The sequence below is a fragment of the Argentina silus genome (genome assembly GCF_951799395.1).
Source record: "Argentina silus genome assembly, chromosome: 7".
NCBI lineage: Eukaryota > Metazoa > Chordata > Actinopteri > Argentiniformes > Argentinidae > Argentina > Argentina silus.
In genome coordinates, this window is record NC_139661.1 from 23,190,222 (window position 1) to 23,208,332 (window position 18,111).

The following is an 18,111-nucleotide window of genomic DNA, read 5'->3' on the forward strand; positions in this document are numbered from 1 at the left end:
TCTAAGATGGACGAGCTGTTTATCTGAGGGAACATGAATATCACCTGAGGGCAGAATTACTAAGACCCAGAATGCCCTTCATGCTAAGGTGGAGGCCTGCTGCAAAGCTGAACACTACAGGAAGCTCATGTCAGGCACAGGCTGGTTTACTAGTCAATTTAGACATGAGCACCACCCAGTGGCTGTAGATGGGAGGACAAGCCCTTCAGCTACCTGCCTGCACACAATAGGAGGGGTTAGGCTTTGATGCAATTTAATTAGTCAACAATATATTAGGCATGTCTTAACACACAGAAGTATGCAAGTAATTAATGGACCACATATGAGAACTTTGTATTAACCATAAACTTGTGCATATGAGACGGTAAAGACACTCAAAAGCCATACTTTATACAAGCTAGATGCACTCCCTCTCCCTCTGAGGGCATATCTTGAGCCCAACATGTATGTTTTTATGGATGATTATGATGCAAAGCTAACTCCCCCACTCGTATGGGGATTATAGTTCTAACCAGTGACAACAGAACATCTCATCAGGAATATCTGTCTGCCACTCGGCCCATCAAGGCCCACCTACAGAACATCTCATCAGGAATATCTGCCACTCGGCCCATCAAGGCCTACAGAACACATCCATCCAGTCAGGTTATTCATTTATTGGGGCATTTAGGTCATGGATACAAAAAATTGGGTGGTTAACAACACGACAACAGACAGTATTTACAGACACATATCTACAAGCTGGAATGACCAAAACTGGTTCCCAAAGAGGAGCGGTGGAAGGGGGAGGGGACAAGGAGCGGTGGAAGGGGGAGGGGACAAGTAGAATACCTTCCCTGGTTACAGAATAAACATGTAGTAGGGTTGCTAGGTGCGCCACTGTAACCCAAATACTTTCTGTATTAATCAAGTATCAACCTGCATTCAGACTGCATTATTAAAAACGCGGACGTTATTCAGACCCGACCCGTTCACCAGATACAACACCATTATTTTCATGAAACAGCCTTTTCTCAATAATGTAGAACAGATCGAACTAAAACATGCAACAGCCATGAAGAGGGAAAGTCAACAGTCATCACTTCAGCGCCCCGGCCCCCCCCCCCAAACAGGAAGCACACCCACTCTCTGCCTCTGTTTCGACAGTGGGACCCAGGTTTAGGAAGCCTCCTCATCAATCTTGGGAGCCAGGTAGTATTTGACATGTCCCATGTCAGCAATCTTGTACTCTACCACTGTATCAAAAAAAAGAAAAGAAAAGAAAAAGGTTAGTCAGACATCATGGAAACTGCAATAGTACAACATACTGGTTAGGAGAAGAGCAGCGTGTCTGAAATGGAACAGGGCCCACCAGGGAGATGTCAGTGGACATGCAGTACGAAGGAGAAAGGAGAGGAAGAAGACTTGGAAGAGGATGTAAGGTGTGAAGTGGAACAGGGCCGGCTGGGGGTCCTACCGAGGGGAATGTCAGCAGACATGCTGAGGATGACGGTCTTGGACAGAGGAGTGGCCTTGGTGAAGAAGTTCAGGTAGTTCAGAGCAAAGATCAGCTGCACTGGTTCATTCATCTCAATACTCACCTGAGAGAGAGAGAAAGAGAGAGAGATATTAAACTCAAACTCTTGACAGGCGGTAAGCATCAATGTACTGCTCTAAAAAGGAAAACCATAAACACCCCAAGAGCAGTTTAATGCTCAAAGAAACAAAACATAAGTGAGTTGAATCACTGAAGGAAGCAAAATAATAATAATAAAAAAACAACAACGTACAGTTTCCTCCTCTTTGTCGACGTTGCTGGTCTGGGACAACGCCACGTTCCCGGTGCCCAGCTCTCCTGTGGCAGAGAACTTCACGCCATCTTTGGCGCAGGAGATCATGACAGCGTCTCCGATCTGAGACAGGTCCCTGCAGATACGGGCAAACTCTCCAGAAGGCATCTTCACCACACAACTGTACTCCTGCTCCTAGAGAGACAGAGGCCATAGAAAGGTTAGAACAGGGCTGCTGCCATGATCTGGTCCCACCAGATAACAGATAAACCATCAAATACAGTACCAGTCAAAAGTCTGGACACACCTTGCCAAGAGTGTGCAAAGCTGTCATCAAAACAAAACGTGGCTACTTTGAAGAATCTAAAATATAAACCATATTCTGGTTTGTTTAACACTTTTTTGTTTCCTACATAATTCCATATGTGTTCCTTCATAGTTCTGATGTCTTCAATATTAATCTACAATGTAGAAAATAATAACAAATAAAGGAAAACCATTCAATAAGAAGGTGTCCAAACTTTTGACTGGTACTGTAGACAGTAATCTCTCCCCCCCCCCCCCCATATGGGAGAACTCTTACTGGGATTCCCAGCTGCTCAACGTCCAGATCCATCAGCTTCATCTCGTAATCTGACACCTTCTCCTGGTCTGAGGGGGAGAACGGAGGAGAGAGGTGAATATCCACACACACACACACACACACACACACACACAGAGAAGATGCGACAGATCCAGATGTTTTAGATCTGATGAGGAACTCACTGATGGTCTCGAACACCAGGGCGAGCGTGTCGGCGTTGTCCTCGGCTCGGAGCGTGATGATGTCCTCATTCCCTGCACACTTCAGGATCTTCGACATGCTGCAGGGGAGGAGACAAGCCTGTCAATCAACCTGCCACATCACTGGCACCTTAAACGTTCCATCCCACCATAACCGCTTCTCAACCAGTGACTTCAGAATGACAGGTTAATGCAGACAGTATGCATGTAAATTGACTGGGTACCATATAATTTATCAAGTAATATACCTCTGATATAACTCATGTCCTGTGTCCTTGATGTGTCCACATGCTACACCTAAGTAGTTTCTTCACTATGTCAATAAAAACTAGGCCAATGTCAATGTCTTTGGTGTAGTATGATTCGTTGCAAAAACCAATTTTGCCATGAGGGATAAAGTTTACTATAAAAATTGGCAGTGGTTTTGTTTTGCCCTGTGGAAACCCCTGAAGAGATCCCCGTCCATTCCCAGAACGGAGCCAGGCAGACAATAGAACACAGCAGCACCATGGCAGTCATCAACTATCCAACTCATATTAAAAACACTAAACTGTAATTAGTATATTTAGTAATTCAGACGTAACATGAAGATAATATTCGATGTGTTAAAAGGTAACTGACTAGTTATTACAGTAGTGTTCAGGCTCCGGGTCAGAGCGGAGCTTCCCGGGTTCCACAGAAACTCCCGCCAACTCTTTCATCCGCGCAGCGAATTTGGCGCTCAAATGACGTCACATGAGCGTTTCAAAGGCGGTTTAGCGCCACTCCGGTTGGCTAGCTAGCTACAACAATCATCAACTTAGCCTTCCAAGTCATCAACAACACCGTGAAAACAAACTCACAAAAATAATGAGAATTTACATTAAAAGCATCACACAACTCATCTTCGATAATATCACATCGTTTAGCCACTTTTACTGTAGTTAACCAAGTCGAGGGGCTTGTCCAGACATGTCGGGACGGCCAGGCTGACAGTTAGCGAGCTAGCCGGCCGGGAGGCCCGTTTCTTTCAGAGATGGATTTCTGACAGTCGCCACAGCAAGACAACTACTTTCAGAACACAAAGCGACGTTCGCGGGCAGAAACGGTCAGTAAAGTCCACATCCCGTCCTCCTCACCTGCTGAGGTTGACTCCCATGGCGAGGTTCCTGTCGCAGCGGTACGAGTCGAAGCCGTCGCTGCGGAGGGTGAGCTGGACCAGGGAGACGTGAGAGGAGTCCATGCTCTGCAGCGAGATCCCGGACGAGCTGACGTCCCAACAGGCCTCCGTGATCAGGTCCTTCAGGGCTTCCAGCACCTTCTTCAGGATGGAGCCCTGGACCAAGCGAGCCTCAAACATGTTGAATTTGTTTGTGTATCGTTTCTAATAGAAATAACAAGAAACTGCGATGGTGTTTACTCCCCAACACCGGACGGTTGCTCTTAGTTGCAGTAGGTGGGTAACAAGCGAATCTCGTAGTAAAATAAAAGTGGTGTTTTCTGTCTGTTTGTCTTGAGGAAATGCGACGCAGCTTCTCTGAAGGAGGAAACACGACGAGTCCGCCAGCGCGCGCTAAAGGCTTGTTTTAATGCTTGGGCGGACCGTCGTCATTTCCCTTCGCCCTCCGACTCCTCCCCCGTCGGAAGCTGCGCGCCCTGGTCCTCCATGTTGGCTCTGATTCTGACGGCTCCTCCACGCGGGTCACGCGCTGGTCTGGAGCCACAATGGCCGACATTGCAGTCCAATGGCACGGAAGTGATGACAGTTTGGAAACTTAAGCGCGCCAAGTGACTCTTCTGTCTCCAGCTGCTGGACAGCGAGAGAGTAAATGGACGTTCTTAGTGATGGATTTGGGTTTAACTTTTAACATTTTAATACGGACCATTTGTTATCAACTCCTTTTTTTTCAGTTCACCCATAGAGACGGTCATTTACGTAGAAGCCTGCTGTCCGTTTCAGAAATGAGATATATCAGTATCCAGATGCTGCACAGCACGCTTTAGACTGTCTACTTTCTGTAATGTAAAAATGTAAATTTACTTTCTGAACCTGTCTTAGACTGTCAACTTCCAAACGGACACGTGACAGGTTACTAACTGTTTAAAGATCAGTGGTGAGGTGGCAAAGTTAACCAAACAAAGCTCGTGCTGCGTCCAATTCTCCAACCTCTTCATTAAGTGTGAACTCGCGCGCGCTCCCAAACGAGCCAAAGATCAGCGTCGATCTGCGGAATCCTCCACTGCTTGGAACAGCGAGCATTCTGCAAACCAAGTATTTTGTACCAGAATATCGGATACTGAAATTAAGAACACATCAACATTGAAAATCAATTATTTTTTATTGAAGTTCTTGATATCATCTGGCACACGACATTGCACAACTGCATGACTTGCCACTCCCCCCAGCCTCATACACGCATAGAAAAATGGATGAATCAACAGTGTAAATTTCAGATTTCTCCCCTGAGACATTTGACACAACGTGAGACGGGTGTAGGACCTCAGACGTTGCTCTATAAATTCTTATCTTAGAGAACGAAATGTTCATCTTTGGTTGGTGTTCTGGAATGTTTTGAAATAAACCGCTGTGTTCTTTGCATTGTGTGTGTGACTCTGTTGTGCAACATGTCAATTCAACTGGCGCTTCCATGTTTGGACGGTTACATGTTATTTCTTGTGGGACTGAGAACTGAGAGACACATTCTATTTCTGTGATGAGGGTTGTTAGACACTGGGCAGGATGTAGTTGGTGACCATGGCGAGGATGGGCGCCCCGGTGGGCACGCCAGGGAAAGGACCGCTGGACCCGGCGATGTCGATGTGGGAGTAGGGCAGAGGGGTGGCAGAGTCCACGCCACACTGACGGACGGAGGGAGGGAGGGCAAAAAAAACAAACAAGAAAGTAATCTGAGAAATGTCAAACTGTACTTGACAATACTACTGGTTCCCTGAAATACGGGGACTATGTATAAAAGTATAAACAGGGTTGTAATTTCTAAATGGTGAAACCAATCTGAAAGAAAACATTGAATTAAAGCTGCTAATCTCTCTCTCTCTCATTTTAAATCTGAACTGTTAGAGTATTGCTAAAAGAAGACAAAATGCTTCCTCTTTCCAATACTTAGGGCACTGTATGTGTGTGTGTGTGTGTGTATGTGTGTGTGTGTGTGTGTACCTTGTCCAGCCCTGAGGCCATGATGAGGAAGGCTGCAGGGGCCTGATGGCCGCGGGGTGTGAGGGTGGACGGGAGGTTGTTGCTTTGGAGGATCTCCTCATACTCAGATTTGCCCTTGTGGAAATCATAGTCCTCACGCCTGATACGAGACACCTCAAACACGTCCCCCAACACATCCCCCGCTACAGAGACAGACAGAGAGAGAGAGAGAGAGAGAGAGAGTTTAAAGACAAATATTCTTTTGTTGAGTTCATGAATCTTTATATACATTCTCTATGTTTCTGACTTATTTTGGGAAAAGCAGTATCCATGTTTAGTAAAATAGAGCCATTCTGTGAGTGTGTCACTTCCAGGGTATGTGTGTGTGTGTGTGTGTGTGTGTGTAGGACCGATATTCTCACCTTTCTGCCACTGTAAGGCATTACCAGAGTGATGGGCGGCTCCGTTATCCATGATGATCTACAGGGAAGGACGTAAAAGTCAGCAAGCATCCACATCGCCGTTGTCAATACAAACATTTCGGAATGCCACTCAAACAGGAAAGAAACGCCAGGAATGTCTCTCAGGAGTCAATATTTCCTGGAGAAAATAAAGTTGTGTCTTGAACTGTGTGTCTTGTCTTGCTGCGTTGGGTGTGTGAGAGTATCTCTTGCTGCGTCTGTGTGTGTGAGAGTATCTCTTGCTGCGTCTGGGTGTGTGAGAGTATCTCTTGCTGCGTCTGGGTGTGTGAGAGTATCTCTTGCTGCGTCTGTGTGTGTGAGAGTATCTCTTGCTGCGTCTGTGTGTGTGAGAGTATCTCTTCCTGCGTCTGTGTGTGTCTGGTAGGGTTAGGGGTAGGGTTAGGTGTGTGTGTCTGGTAGGGTTAGGGTTAGGTGTGTGTGTCTGGTAGGGTTAGGGTTAGGTGTGTGTGTGTCTGGTAGGGTTAGGTGTGTGTGTCTGGTAGGGTTAGGGTTAGGTGTGTGTGTCTGGTAGGGTTAGGGTTAGGTGTGTGCGTGTGTCTGGTAGGGTTAGGGTTAGGTGTGTGTGTGTCTGGTAGGGTTAGGTGTGTGTGTCTGGTAGGGTTAGGATTAGGTGTGTGTGTCTGGTAGGGTTAGGGTTAGGGTTAGGTGGGTGTGTCTGGTAATCTACTCACAGAGTAGTTTGGTCCCATGGCTCGGATTGCGTGGCCAGTCAGAGTGGCAATGGTGAACAGCTGGGGAGACACCTCTTTCACCGCCTGGAGAGGAGAGGAGAGGAGGAGGAGAGGAGAGGAGGGGAGGAGAGGAACGGAGGAGGAGAGGAGAGGAGGGGAGGGGAGGGGAGAGAGGAGTGTTAGATGATTGTAAGGAGAAGGGAGAGATGACAGGGGGGAGGGGTATACGAGTGAAGAGGAGAGAGGGATGTCATCACCTTCTCCTTCATCTCGCAGAGTAGGTCCACCATGACCATACGGCCCTCTGCATCAGTGTTCCCCACTCTCACCCTGCGACCCGCACGAGAAACCACCAGCTCATCAGCCACGTAGCAGTCTGACCACACACACACACACACACCTCAGTTACTGAGAGTAAGCACCTACATTACTGTGAGAGGGAGTAACATATTATTCAGTGAGAGGCATCCTAACAACATACAGTATCAATAATATTGGAAGAGTGAGTGTGTTTTCTCCAGTGTCGTGTAAAGCATGTCTACTCCAGAGGGACCCTCACTGACCTGAGCCCACACTGTTCCTCACCATCGCCATGGAACCCAGAACCTTCAGATTTTTGGGCTTCAGCTTGGCCAGGACCTGATATGAGAGAGAGTCAGAGAGAGTCAGAGAGAGAGTCAGAGAGAGAGAGACAGTCAGGGAGAGTGAGAGATGTTATTATAAAATGTGGATGAGGGTTAACAGAGAGGTCAGTAATGTCCAGTAGAGGTCATTCACCTGGAAGAACCCAGCCACAGCTGCAGCTCCACATTTGTCCCTGTGCATGCCTGCCATGACCCCCCCGGCCTTGATGTCCGCTCCGCCCGTGTCATAGGTGATACCCTGGAACACACAGTCCAAGTCACACACTGCACTACTCAGTACCTTACTGCACCTTACTGCCCTACTCACTACCTTACTGCCCTACTCACTACCTTACTGCCCTACTCAGTACCTTACTGCCCTACTCAGCACCTTACTGCCCTACTCAGTACCTTACTGCCCTACTCAGTACCTTACTGCCCTACTCAGTACCTTACTGCCCTACTCAGTACCTTACTGCCCTACTCAGTACCTTACTGCCCTACTCAGTACCTTACTGCCCTACTCAGTACCTTACTGCCCAAATGTTCATCTTCATGCTGATGTTCATCATATTAAGCCAATAAGGCCCCCACCCCTCTATCAAACACACACACACTCTCTTCCCCTCAACTCTCTCTCTCTCCCTCCCTCCCTCCCTCCCTCCCTCCCTCCCTCCGCATGTCTCACCTTGCCCACCAGCATCAGAGTGTGTTTGATGGGTCCCTCACCACAGTACTGGAGCTTGATGACTCTGGCCTGATGACGAGGCACAGCTATGGGAGAGAAACACACTCATACATTTACACCGTCCCTCCTAAAGACCTCTTCACCCCCACTTCACCCCCACTACCCCCGTGTACAACTTTCTCTCCTGTTAATAATAAAAAATAAATAATAATAAATAATAAAAATCCTTCTTCTAGCATTGTGACTGCCTATGGCCGCTGGTCTGAGCATTGATTACTTTGTCTTATGATGACTGATGGATAGATGATTCACTTACTTAAACAAATGTATTTGTTGTAAGCCGCTTTGGATAAAGGCGTCTGCTAAATGCCATAAATGTAAATGATTGGACAACTTTGAGGTCCTGTTAATGAAGTGTGATTGGTTGTACCGTTGGCACAGCGGTTGACAGCGGCGAGGCAGGGGTACTCCTTCTCCAGCACCCGCAGATCACTCAGCACTTCCACCTAAAACATCCAAACAATCACCTTGAAGGGAGCGACTTCACACATGGGTCCCTAACCCTAACCCTATGCAATGTGAATGGGAATGTGCAATAACCGACCAGTATGATGACTGACCTGATGTATTTGATGGTTCTGCATATGGGTGTTATTTTTGTGGAACGTGTTTGTGTGTCTTTGTGGGGTTTTTTTGTGGTTTTTTTGGATGTTGATTTGTCATTGTTCTTTTCCTATGTATGTCTTTACCTTGGTGGGGCACGTGAAGGGAAACAGACAATAAAGAACTATCTAATCTAACAAACAACTCATTGAACATTTACAGAGAAGTTACCAAGTCATCTATGTACGAGGGTTAGGGTTAGGGTCAGGGTAAGGGTTAGGGTAAGGGTAAGGGTTAGGGTAAGGGTTAGGGTTAGGGTTAGGGTAACGGTAAGGGTTAGGGTAAGGGTAAGGGTTAGGGTTAGGGTTAGGACCTGACTACATCCTCTACTGTGATCTAGGAAGGCTCTTCAGAGCATGCTAGCAGGTCCTAGCACTCCAATAGTTTTACACTCAACAATGCTAAGTGTGATCTGCAGCCAAGATCACTATTAGCTGAGGGCCATCCTCACCTTCACAGGGCTGTCCTTGAAGAGGGCCTGGACGTACTCAGCCACCCGAGGGGCAGCCATGCGCTCCGGATCAGAACCTCCGATGTCACGGCACGCTATCCTGGGGAGAGGGAGGGGAGCGGAGAAAATGAGTCAGACAGAGAGAGACTGGAACAGAGGAAAAGGAGGCTGGAGAGAGTAGAGGAAGGGAGGAAGTGTGTTTTTGTGTTTGAAAGATAATTTACATCATTCTCCTGTCAAGATGTCTACATAGGCATGTCTACTAGACACAGACTCACCTTCCACTCTCCAGAGCCACAGCCAGATCTACCAGAGCCTTTCCCTGGGCCTCCACGGGCACCCACAGCCCCAGGACACACACCTTACATGGGCTAGGCTTCAGACTCACCTCCCTCAGCTCTATGGGCTGGGGGAGAGACCGGGAGAGGGAGAGAGGGTGGGAAAAGGGGTGATAGAGAGACAGGTCTTGTGAGCATTTCTGAGCATCTAATTATTGTATGTGACAGAGCATGGAGAGCTGGGGCAACAACAAAGGTACTCCCTCTCATAGTTTGCGTGCGTGTGTGTGTGTGTGTGTGTGTGTGTGTCTCACCATGTAAAGAGCGTGCAGGGCCCCCAGGGCAGCCACCAGGGTGCTTCTCTCATAGGATTGGTGGCTAGGGCACACCAGGAGGGGGCGCTGCATGCCTGCTTTCAAGGCCCTAAGAGGGAAATGCGACAGATACACCAATACAGTTCATACCTGTATAATAACAGAAGTAGTAAAAAGATGAATGGATAAATAGAGAAATAATACTTAGATGGATCTATTTTGTATAAGGAGTGTATAAGGGGTGTATAAGGAGTGTATAAGGGGTGTATAAGGAGTGTATAAGGAGTGTATAAGGAGTGTATAAGGAGTGTATAAGGGGTGTATAAGGAGTGTATAAGGGGTGTATAAGGAGTGTATAAGGGGTGTATAAGGAGTGTATAAGGGGCGTGTCTCAGATGACTGACCGCTTAATGCCGTTCACGGCCGCATCACTGAAGCGCCTGATGTCATCATAGTCCCGGTTAACGGGGCCGGTGGAGGCAAACACCAAGCGGTTACCAGGGAGACCAGGGATCTTCAACACCACCACCTCCTCCCCCAGACCACTGTCCACCTATGGAGAGAGAGAGAGGAGAGGAGAGAGAGAGGAGAGGAGAGAGGGATGAGAGAGAGAGAGAGAGAGAGAGGAGAGGAGAGAGGGGGGAGAGAGAGAGAGAGAGATGAGAGAGAGAGAGAGAGAGAGACAGAGAGGTCCCGAAAAGAACATAAAAACACTTTAATACAAGACACTGTAACAAATGTCTTTATGTGTGTGTGTGTGTGTGTGTGTGCGTGTTACATACAGAGGCATAGTCCTGCAGAGGGCCTTTCAGACATTCCAGCTCCGTGGGCAGTGTCTCAGAGCTCTGGGCGACTAAAACTATGCCATCATAACTGGGGAGAGAGAACACACACACACACACACAGTTACAAAACCACAGAGAAGACACACACTGCTGTGACCTCAGCTCACCTAATACTCACTTTGGGTTCTTGCAGTCAGTGGTCCACTCAATGGGCTGAAGCTGGACACTAGAGAGAGAGAGAGAGAGAGAGAGAGAGAGGAGAGACAGTCAGTCATTACAGCTGCCGCTCACAAGGCCATCCTGTACAATGTGACAGTAGTTTGCATTCCCATCTGGGCCAGTATCTTGCTGGTCTCTCTGCAAGGTCAATGATCACCAATGACTTTATATATAGTGTTGTTAGTGGTGATAACAATCAGACTGGGTCAAAGTCTGGAATCCAAAGAAAACCTCTGGCCACTAAATAACTTGTTACAGTTCATACAATATGTCTCCTGGTATGAAACAAACCTTGCAGTTCACTTTGAACCTGAGATATGCCTTAGTCATACTCACTTATGACTGTTTCCTCAAAGGCACATACACACAACACAAACTTACTGAAGCAAACAGCTTGAAAGGGGTTTTAAACATGGTACTGCATAAAAGTGCTTTAATACAGTCAAATGCTGTTTGGCAGTCAGCAGACCACACACACGGTACTGAGGGACTGAGTCAGCCAGTTAGTGGGGCTACAACTGAGGAAAAATTGCGGCAAAACCAAATCCTGATTCCACTTTTCCTTCTGTTGTAGCTGGCGTGGCCGGTTGGTAAGAGAAAGATTGGAGTTCGATACCCGCTTAGGACAAGCATCGAGACTGCAGTCTCCGATCAGGAGTTATGACAACATAGTCAGTATCACTTAACTTCCTATCAATGGATTCAGGACCTGAAAGACGAGTTTACAGAGAGGAGCCAGGGCCTGGCAGCAAGACCAAATCCATGTTATCTGACTGCAAGCCGCAGCCGCTCACGGAATTAGCTCACATAAACCCACACGGCTTTTTTCGAGGTCAAACTCTCACACATAAGCTGATCCTTTAAAACTTTTAAAAGCCCTCTTACTGTGTCCAAATACAAGCTCAGCTGGGTGAAACCGAGGGACAGCGTCAGGGGAACACCATCACCCCAGTCCCAACTTAAATGTCTGACGCCAACGTGCGAGCGCCCCCTGGGACTGAGGGTGGGAAGCACTCGATATCCTGTGGGTAACGGACAGCGACTTCAAAACCTGTTCAAATATGCCCGAAAGGAAGTTCGTACCTTGATTTGTCTGTTCTTTTGGTAAAGGACGATCACAATCTACCAGTACATTACCGCTCAAACGGCACAGGCGTGTCGTAACACATCGGTTTGAAAAGCAGCATTGGTCACAGGCCAAGTCCACTACTTTCTGTGACAGTTCAATACACCTTGGCAGAGACCGTAATATTTACATGCAAGTATACAGGGCTAGTGTACATGTATGTATGTATGTATGTATGTATGTATGTATGTATGTATGTATGTATACAGGGCTAGTGTACATGTATGTATGTATGTATGTATGTCCATGTATGTATGTATGTATGTATGTATGTATGTATACAGGGCTAGTGTAGGATAGGAGGACAATTGAGAATATCATGCCATTACCAAAAGAGTAATGCATGCATATGCTTTGTTTGTGCAGCGTTATCCAGATTACAGTGTTCCATTCTTCTTTTTAACCTGGCATGCATTCATTTGGCACGAGAATAAATCTCACGACATGAAAACTGCAATGTTGGCAGAGAAGTGAATCTGGAAACAAGGAACAGAATGTTCAAATTGGCTGACTATGTTCAGACTATTGCATAACCCCTTCGCAGAAGGGGTATTTTGATATCTGTTGAATATCAATCACTTTGTCAACGGCAAAGATACAGTAGGCCTACATGGAGATAGTGTTTAGAGAGTTGATGAGCTTACTGTGTTGGGTATTTAAATCGACAAGCAAATAAGGGCCTAAACCTCTAGAAACCTCTATGGTCCCAGTGAAGAGCGACCACCCTCATTCATTCAATGAATGATTCATGCACGAGCAACTATGGTATTCAAATGCATTTCACAACGAATTTAGCAATTTTGATAGAATCTTGCTTTAAAAGCCATGCACTGAAAATGACACTTAAATGTATAAATTGTGCAGCTTACCGCTCACACATCGTAGTAGCACGACGTCTTCGGCAGAAAGAAGACAATCAGCTGACAAGCGAAGCGCCTACTCTGGTTGCTCATGTGACTTGTCCTCAACAGACCATGGGAATTGTAGTTTTTGAAGTGACGTCTCTACAGGGGAATGAACATGCAATTTGTATCGAGGTAAAATGTGTGCATTTAGTATAAGAATTATGTATACGATGTCCACGTCAACGAAGGATTAATGCAAAGGGTTTATCCATCGGTTTAGCTAGAACAACCGACAATATCCATGAACTACAAACACTAAACCCGGATGTCCTGTACGCCTTTCGGTACATGACAAGCAGGGCAGTAAGCGAGGGACGGTGTGTGGATTACTCGATCTATGACCAAAGTTCAAAGTGAGGATTTTCTCCTGACTGTGCGAATATACAACTAATTCACAGAGAGAGAGACAGAGAGAACCAGCCAGGTAAGATATCTGACCTATGCACAATTCAGCCTCTTGACTTTGCAGATCAATGACATTATCTTGACCATGTAGAGCTGTTATCTAGTTGGGCTTATCTCATTCTGTTGGCAGATATGGTAAGCAATAAAAAACATTACTTGAGAGTTCGCAGGACTGACTGAGAAGTTTGAATATAATCGACTAAACTTGGCCATTAATCTGGTACTCCAGCCCTTGTAGAAATGCAGCCAAAGCCTGTTTCAAATGTAACAACAGATCATCTCCGGTGCAGAGATCTCAGTCATTTTGACATACAACGTTCTTTAACGTTAGAAACAGACTAACGTGTGAAACTAATCTTGCTGTAAATCTGTCTGTCGTATCTCCTCCTGCTCTTTGCACCTCTCTAATTGTCATCCTTCCTTCCCTCCCTCCCTCCCTCCCTCCCTCCCTCCCTCCCTCCCTCCCTCCCTCCCTCCTTCCTTCCCTCCCTCCCTCTCTCCTTCCTCCCTCCTTCCGTCTTTCCCTCCTTCCTTCCTTCCCTCCCTCCTTCCTTCCTTCCCTCCCTCCCTCCTTCCTTCCTTCCTTCCTTCCTTCCTCCCTCCCTCCCTCCCTCCCTCCCTCCCTCCCTCCCTCCCTCCCTCCCTCCCTCCTTCCTCCCTCCCTCCCTCCTTCCTCCCTCCCTCCTTCCTCCTTCCCTCCCTCAGTAATTGACTGCTCTCTTCTCATTAGATGAGACTTCCTCTTCGCTCCTTCATCTTGAGGAGTCTCTCTCATAGGCTGTCTGCAGCATCAGGAAGGCGGGGCTTGTGTGTTGCAGCCATGCGGTTGGTGCAGTTCCAGCGCAGTGGAGAGGTGGGAGGAGTCAGGGTGGGCGTGGAGCAGGGGGAGGGGCTAGGGATCGTTGACCTGAAGGCCTTTGACCCCTCCATGCCCTCGACCATGAGGGAGCTGCTGGAGCTGGGGGAGAAGGGCATGGAGTGCGCACAGAGGTGACTACACAGTATGCACACACACACACGCACACGCACGCACACACACCCACACCCATGCACACACCCCCCCCACATACACACACACACCCACCCACACACACACCCACACCCATAGCCGAAGATAGGATGATATATCCTCTCATCCGCCCCCCCCCCCCATCAGAGCCCTCTCATCAGGCCAGTGTGTGGTTGAGAGGTCAGGTGTGAGGCTGCTGTCTCCTATCCTGGCCCCAGAGAAGGTGGTGTGTGTGGGCATGAACTACCGCGACCACTGCCTGGAGCAGAACGCCCCCATCCCCGAAGAGCCAATCATATTCAGCAAGTTCCCCAGTGCCATCACAGGGCCGTATGATGACATCACACTGCCCTCAGAGAGCCAGGTGAGAGATGCCCTGAGAGGGACGGACAGACAGACAGACAGACAGACAGACAGTTTTCCATTTCAAGTGGTTGAGCTTAGAAAAAGGTTATGATGCTGGTGTCATCTGAATGAAGGCCAAATGATACCTCCAAAATGACATCTGCTGATCAACCATTCTCTCTGCTTCTCTTGATTGGAGGAAGTGGACTGGGAAGTGGAGCTAGCCTTTGTGATTGGACGTAGAGGAAAACACATTAAGGTGAGTTTGATAAACCCTCTAGGTATGATGCCTGTGATGTCACATTATCTTTTACAATGTTTAACAAAATGTGTCTCTCTCCCTCATTAATACACACACACACTCTCTCTCTCTCTCTCTCTCTCTCAGGAAGAGGATGCCCTCTCCTACGTGGCTGGGTTTACAGTGGCTAATGATGTCAGCGCACGTGATTGGCAGATGAAACGCAACGGGAAGCAGTGGCTGCTGGGAAAAACGTTTGACAGCTTCTGTCCTCTTGGTCCAGCCTTAGTGACCACCGCCGCAGTGGAAGGTGGGAGAAGAGGGCGAGGAAGACGGGGACAGTGAGAGAGATGAAGTACAGGAGCACATATGGATGAAAGAGTCATTGTTTGTGAATTGTACTCTTTTAATTGTATTAGAAAGTCATGGCTGTTTTTCTGTGTATTTGTTGTCAATCAGACCCTCATAACCTGGGTGTTCGCTGTCTGGTGAACGGAGCAACAGTCCAGAGCAGCAACACAGACCAGATGATCTTTAAGACTGAGAAGCTGGTGGCCTGGGTCTCACAGTAAGGACGGTTGGTTATCGTACACAGGTCACCTTGGTAACGCTAATGGAGCTATCTTAATACATCATAATGATGGCCTAACTTGACAGCTGGCGGTATCTTACAATTGAGTTCACACAGGCAATGGAACAGAGCAGAGATGTTTCTGTTGAAGTGTGCTTAACCCAACCTGTGTGTTTCTTCTATGCATCTCCTGTGTGTGTGTGTGTGTGTGTCCTGTTAGGTTTGTGACGCTGACTCCAGGTGATGTGTTTCTGACGGGTACTCCTCCAGGTGTGGGTGTGTTCCGGAACCCACCAGTCTTCCTCAAGGTGATTGCAGAAATCTACCCGTGGTGTCGTGGTTACATCTGGTTTTACTCTGTGTCTTCTGTTGAATACCAAATCAACCCCCGGCTATTGCCCCATCTCTACGTCTGAAAGAGGGTGTATTCAATTTGACCAAAAAAATCCACTAAGCCTATAAGAAGAAACTATAGCTCCATTCCCTCCATATTGCTTAACCTGTCTGACCCTTTCATATCTATATGCAGAGTTTAAGATGGGGCCTATGGGTTGATATAGACTTAAGGATATGTCAGGACTAATGGAGTATTCCCCTGTGTTTCAGTATGTCAGGACTAATGGAGTATTCCTGTGTTTCAGTATGACGGGACTAATGTAGTATTCCCCTGTGTGTTTCAGTATGACAGGACTAATGGAGTATTCCTGTGTGTTTCAGTATGACAGGACTAATGTAGTATTTCCCTGTGTTTCAGAAAGGAGATGTGGTGGAGTGTCAGATCGATCAGGTGGGAGCCATAAGGAACACCGTGGTCTGACCCACAGCTAGCTGATTGGTCATGTCTCCTGTCAATCATTGAATGATTGCGTCTCTTTATGGACCCAAGTGCCATTAGTATCAATGTCATCAGTGATGTTGAGCCAAACTGATCACGTTTATCAGATTAGATTGATATCTAAATGGTGTGTGTTATTCTATTAAAAAAACCTATAGATTTAGTTTGTGGAATGGAGTGGATATCTTTTATAAAGTCAAATACTTTCTTCAAGTGTGTGTCCTTTGATGATTTTTTTAATCAAATGAAATCTACTGTCCTACTTCAACATACAGTACCAGTCAAAAGTTAGGACACACCTTGCCAAGAGTGTGCAAAGCTGTCATCAAAGCAAAAGGTGGCTACTTTGAAGAATCTAAAATATAAACCATATTCTGGTTTGTTTAACACTTTTTTGTTTACTACATAATTCCATGTGTGTTCCTTCATAGTTTTGATGTCTTCAATATTAATCTACAATGTAGAAAATAATAAAAAATAAAGAAAAACCATTGAATGAGAAGGTGTGTCCAAACTTTTGACTGGTACTGTACCTGGCCAAAATCCTTAAATACCTGACTTACATAAATGTGTGTCAAACACACCCTTGAAACGCATCTAAATGCAAGAGGTGTGTGTGTGTGCGTGCGCTAATCAGAGGCTGTTCAGGATTCAAGGGCAGAGGAGACACACACATGGAATACATTGTCAGCTGTGTCAAGGCCAACACTAGGGGGCAGTGGTGTTCCAGTGTGGAGCATAGCTGGAGTGTTCCGGCAGTCTCACAATTGCTTTTCATTTTCCCATGTGTATTACCCTCATAACATCAGGAACACCCACCATCGGCCATTCATCAGCTTCGTTGGATGGTGCAGAAAGAAGCAGGCTCCTTTCCTCTCTATTTTGGATGCACTGATCTCTCTGGAGGGACCATCACTGTATAGGGTCTCCTGTATAGGGCCATGACTCAGCACATCATGGGCTTCATTCAGGAGTACATTGAATGTGTTCTGATAGAAATACTCTATTTAGAACCAATCTTTCTCTGTTGCACAACAGTAGGGAAATTTAGGTCCAGGAGATTTTTCTTTCAGCACTGAACGAATATGTTTTTGTCATGTCAGTGATTGTCCTCTCTCTCTCTCTCTCTCTCTGTCCTCCTCTCTCAGGGGCAGGCTTAGTGAAGGACACAGAGACACAATAGAGCTCATTATAAACCTCTCCTTCAGGTGAGGACACATATGGTGTCTCCATCAGAGGAGCTAAAAAAATAAGGTTCAGGAGAAACTATGAGCCAACATGTACAACAGTATATTAACAACTCCCACATTTACTTGGTCAACAGAAGTGAGGACGGTACTGAACAGTGAGGACGGTACTGCCTTGCCACCCTGAAATAAGACCTAACAGACACCACAAGTCAGCCATACAACTGTTGCCTATAAACCATTCTTTAGTGTCCACGTATCTGTAAACATTATTGCTCACACACACGACAGTTTTATTGTAGGTGCTTAACTTTTATGACTCCTCCAGGTTATAATGGGTAATTCAGACGAGTCAAGGTAAATGCTGGTCAGGTACAAAACAACAACAGGTTTTAGAATATGAACAAATAACAAACAACTGACAAAAATATCCTTAGAAACACAATACTAAAACAAATCTTTGAACAAATAACAAACAACTGACAAAAATATCCTTAGAAACACAATACTAAAACAAATCTTTCCCTCCAAAAACATGTCGTCTTTTTCTTAACATCTCTGAGTCCAAAAATGAAAACATTAAACCATTAATTAACCTGAGTAAGAGCATCTTACTCTCTTCTACTGG

The 18,111-nt window shown here is 46.5% G+C and overlaps 3 protein-coding genes across 5 annotated transcripts; 1 reads left to right on the forward strand and 2 right to left on the reverse strand.

Moving 5' to 3' along the window:
- Positions 1-641: 641 nt before the first annotated feature.
- On the reverse strand, positions 642-4,077 carry pcna (proliferating cell nuclear antigen). Its single transcript, XM_083672941.1, has 6 exons — positions 3,671-4,077; positions 2,535-2,632; positions 2,353-2,420; positions 1,770-1,964; positions 1,457-1,580; positions 642-1,235 (listed from the first exon to the last, which is right to left on the reverse strand). Exons 1-6 carry the CDS (start codon positions 3,889-3,891, stop codon positions 1,159-1,161), a joined length of 783 nt encoding a protein of 260 aa, XP_083529067.1. The 5' UTR covers positions 3,892-4,077; the 3' UTR covers positions 642-1,158.
- Positions 4,078-4,851: 774 nt separating this feature from the next.
- Positions 4,852-12,944, reverse strand: LOC310806687 (putative aminopeptidase W07G4.4). The gene is made up of 16 exons (XM_083672879.1): positions 12,855-12,944; positions 10,819-10,866; positions 10,638-10,728; positions 10,260-10,408; positions 9,856-9,964; positions 9,542-9,669; positions 9,264-9,363; positions 8,580-8,655; positions 8,150-8,235; positions 7,616-7,720; positions 7,402-7,477; positions 7,096-7,214; positions 6,839-6,922; positions 6,108-6,165; positions 5,707-5,888; positions 4,852-5,390 (listed from the first exon to the last, which is right to left on the reverse strand). The coding sequence occupies exons 1-16, from the start codon at positions 12,863-12,865 to the stop codon at positions 5,256-5,258; spliced, it is 1,557 nt and encodes a 518-aa protein (XP_083529005.1). The 5' UTR covers positions 12,866-12,944; the 3' UTR covers positions 4,852-5,255.
- A 230-nt stretch (positions 12,945-13,174) lies between these two features.
- fahd2a (fumarylacetoacetate hydrolase domain containing 2A) lies at positions 13,175-16,509 on the forward strand. Of its 3 annotated transcripts, none has more exons than XM_083674071.1 (8): positions 13,175-13,314; positions 14,001-14,285; positions 14,452-14,668; positions 14,849-14,908; positions 15,038-15,200; positions 15,350-15,458; positions 15,682-15,769; positions 16,216-16,509. In XM_083674071.1, exons 2-8 carry the CDS (start codon positions 14,026-14,028, stop codon positions 16,276-16,278), a joined length of 960 nt encoding a protein of 319 aa, XP_083530197.1. In that variant the 5' UTR covers positions 13,175-13,314; positions 14,001-14,025; the 3' UTR covers positions 16,279-16,509. The 3 variants fall into 3 exon arrangements, with proteins under 3 accessions (XP_083530197.1, XP_083530198.1, XP_083530196.1); XM_083674072.1 differs by having other exon boundaries at positions 13,188-13,263; XM_083674070.1 differs by having other exon boundaries at positions 13,200-13,263; positions 14,026-14,285.
- The last annotated feature ends 1,602 nt before the right edge of the window (positions 16,510-18,111 follow it).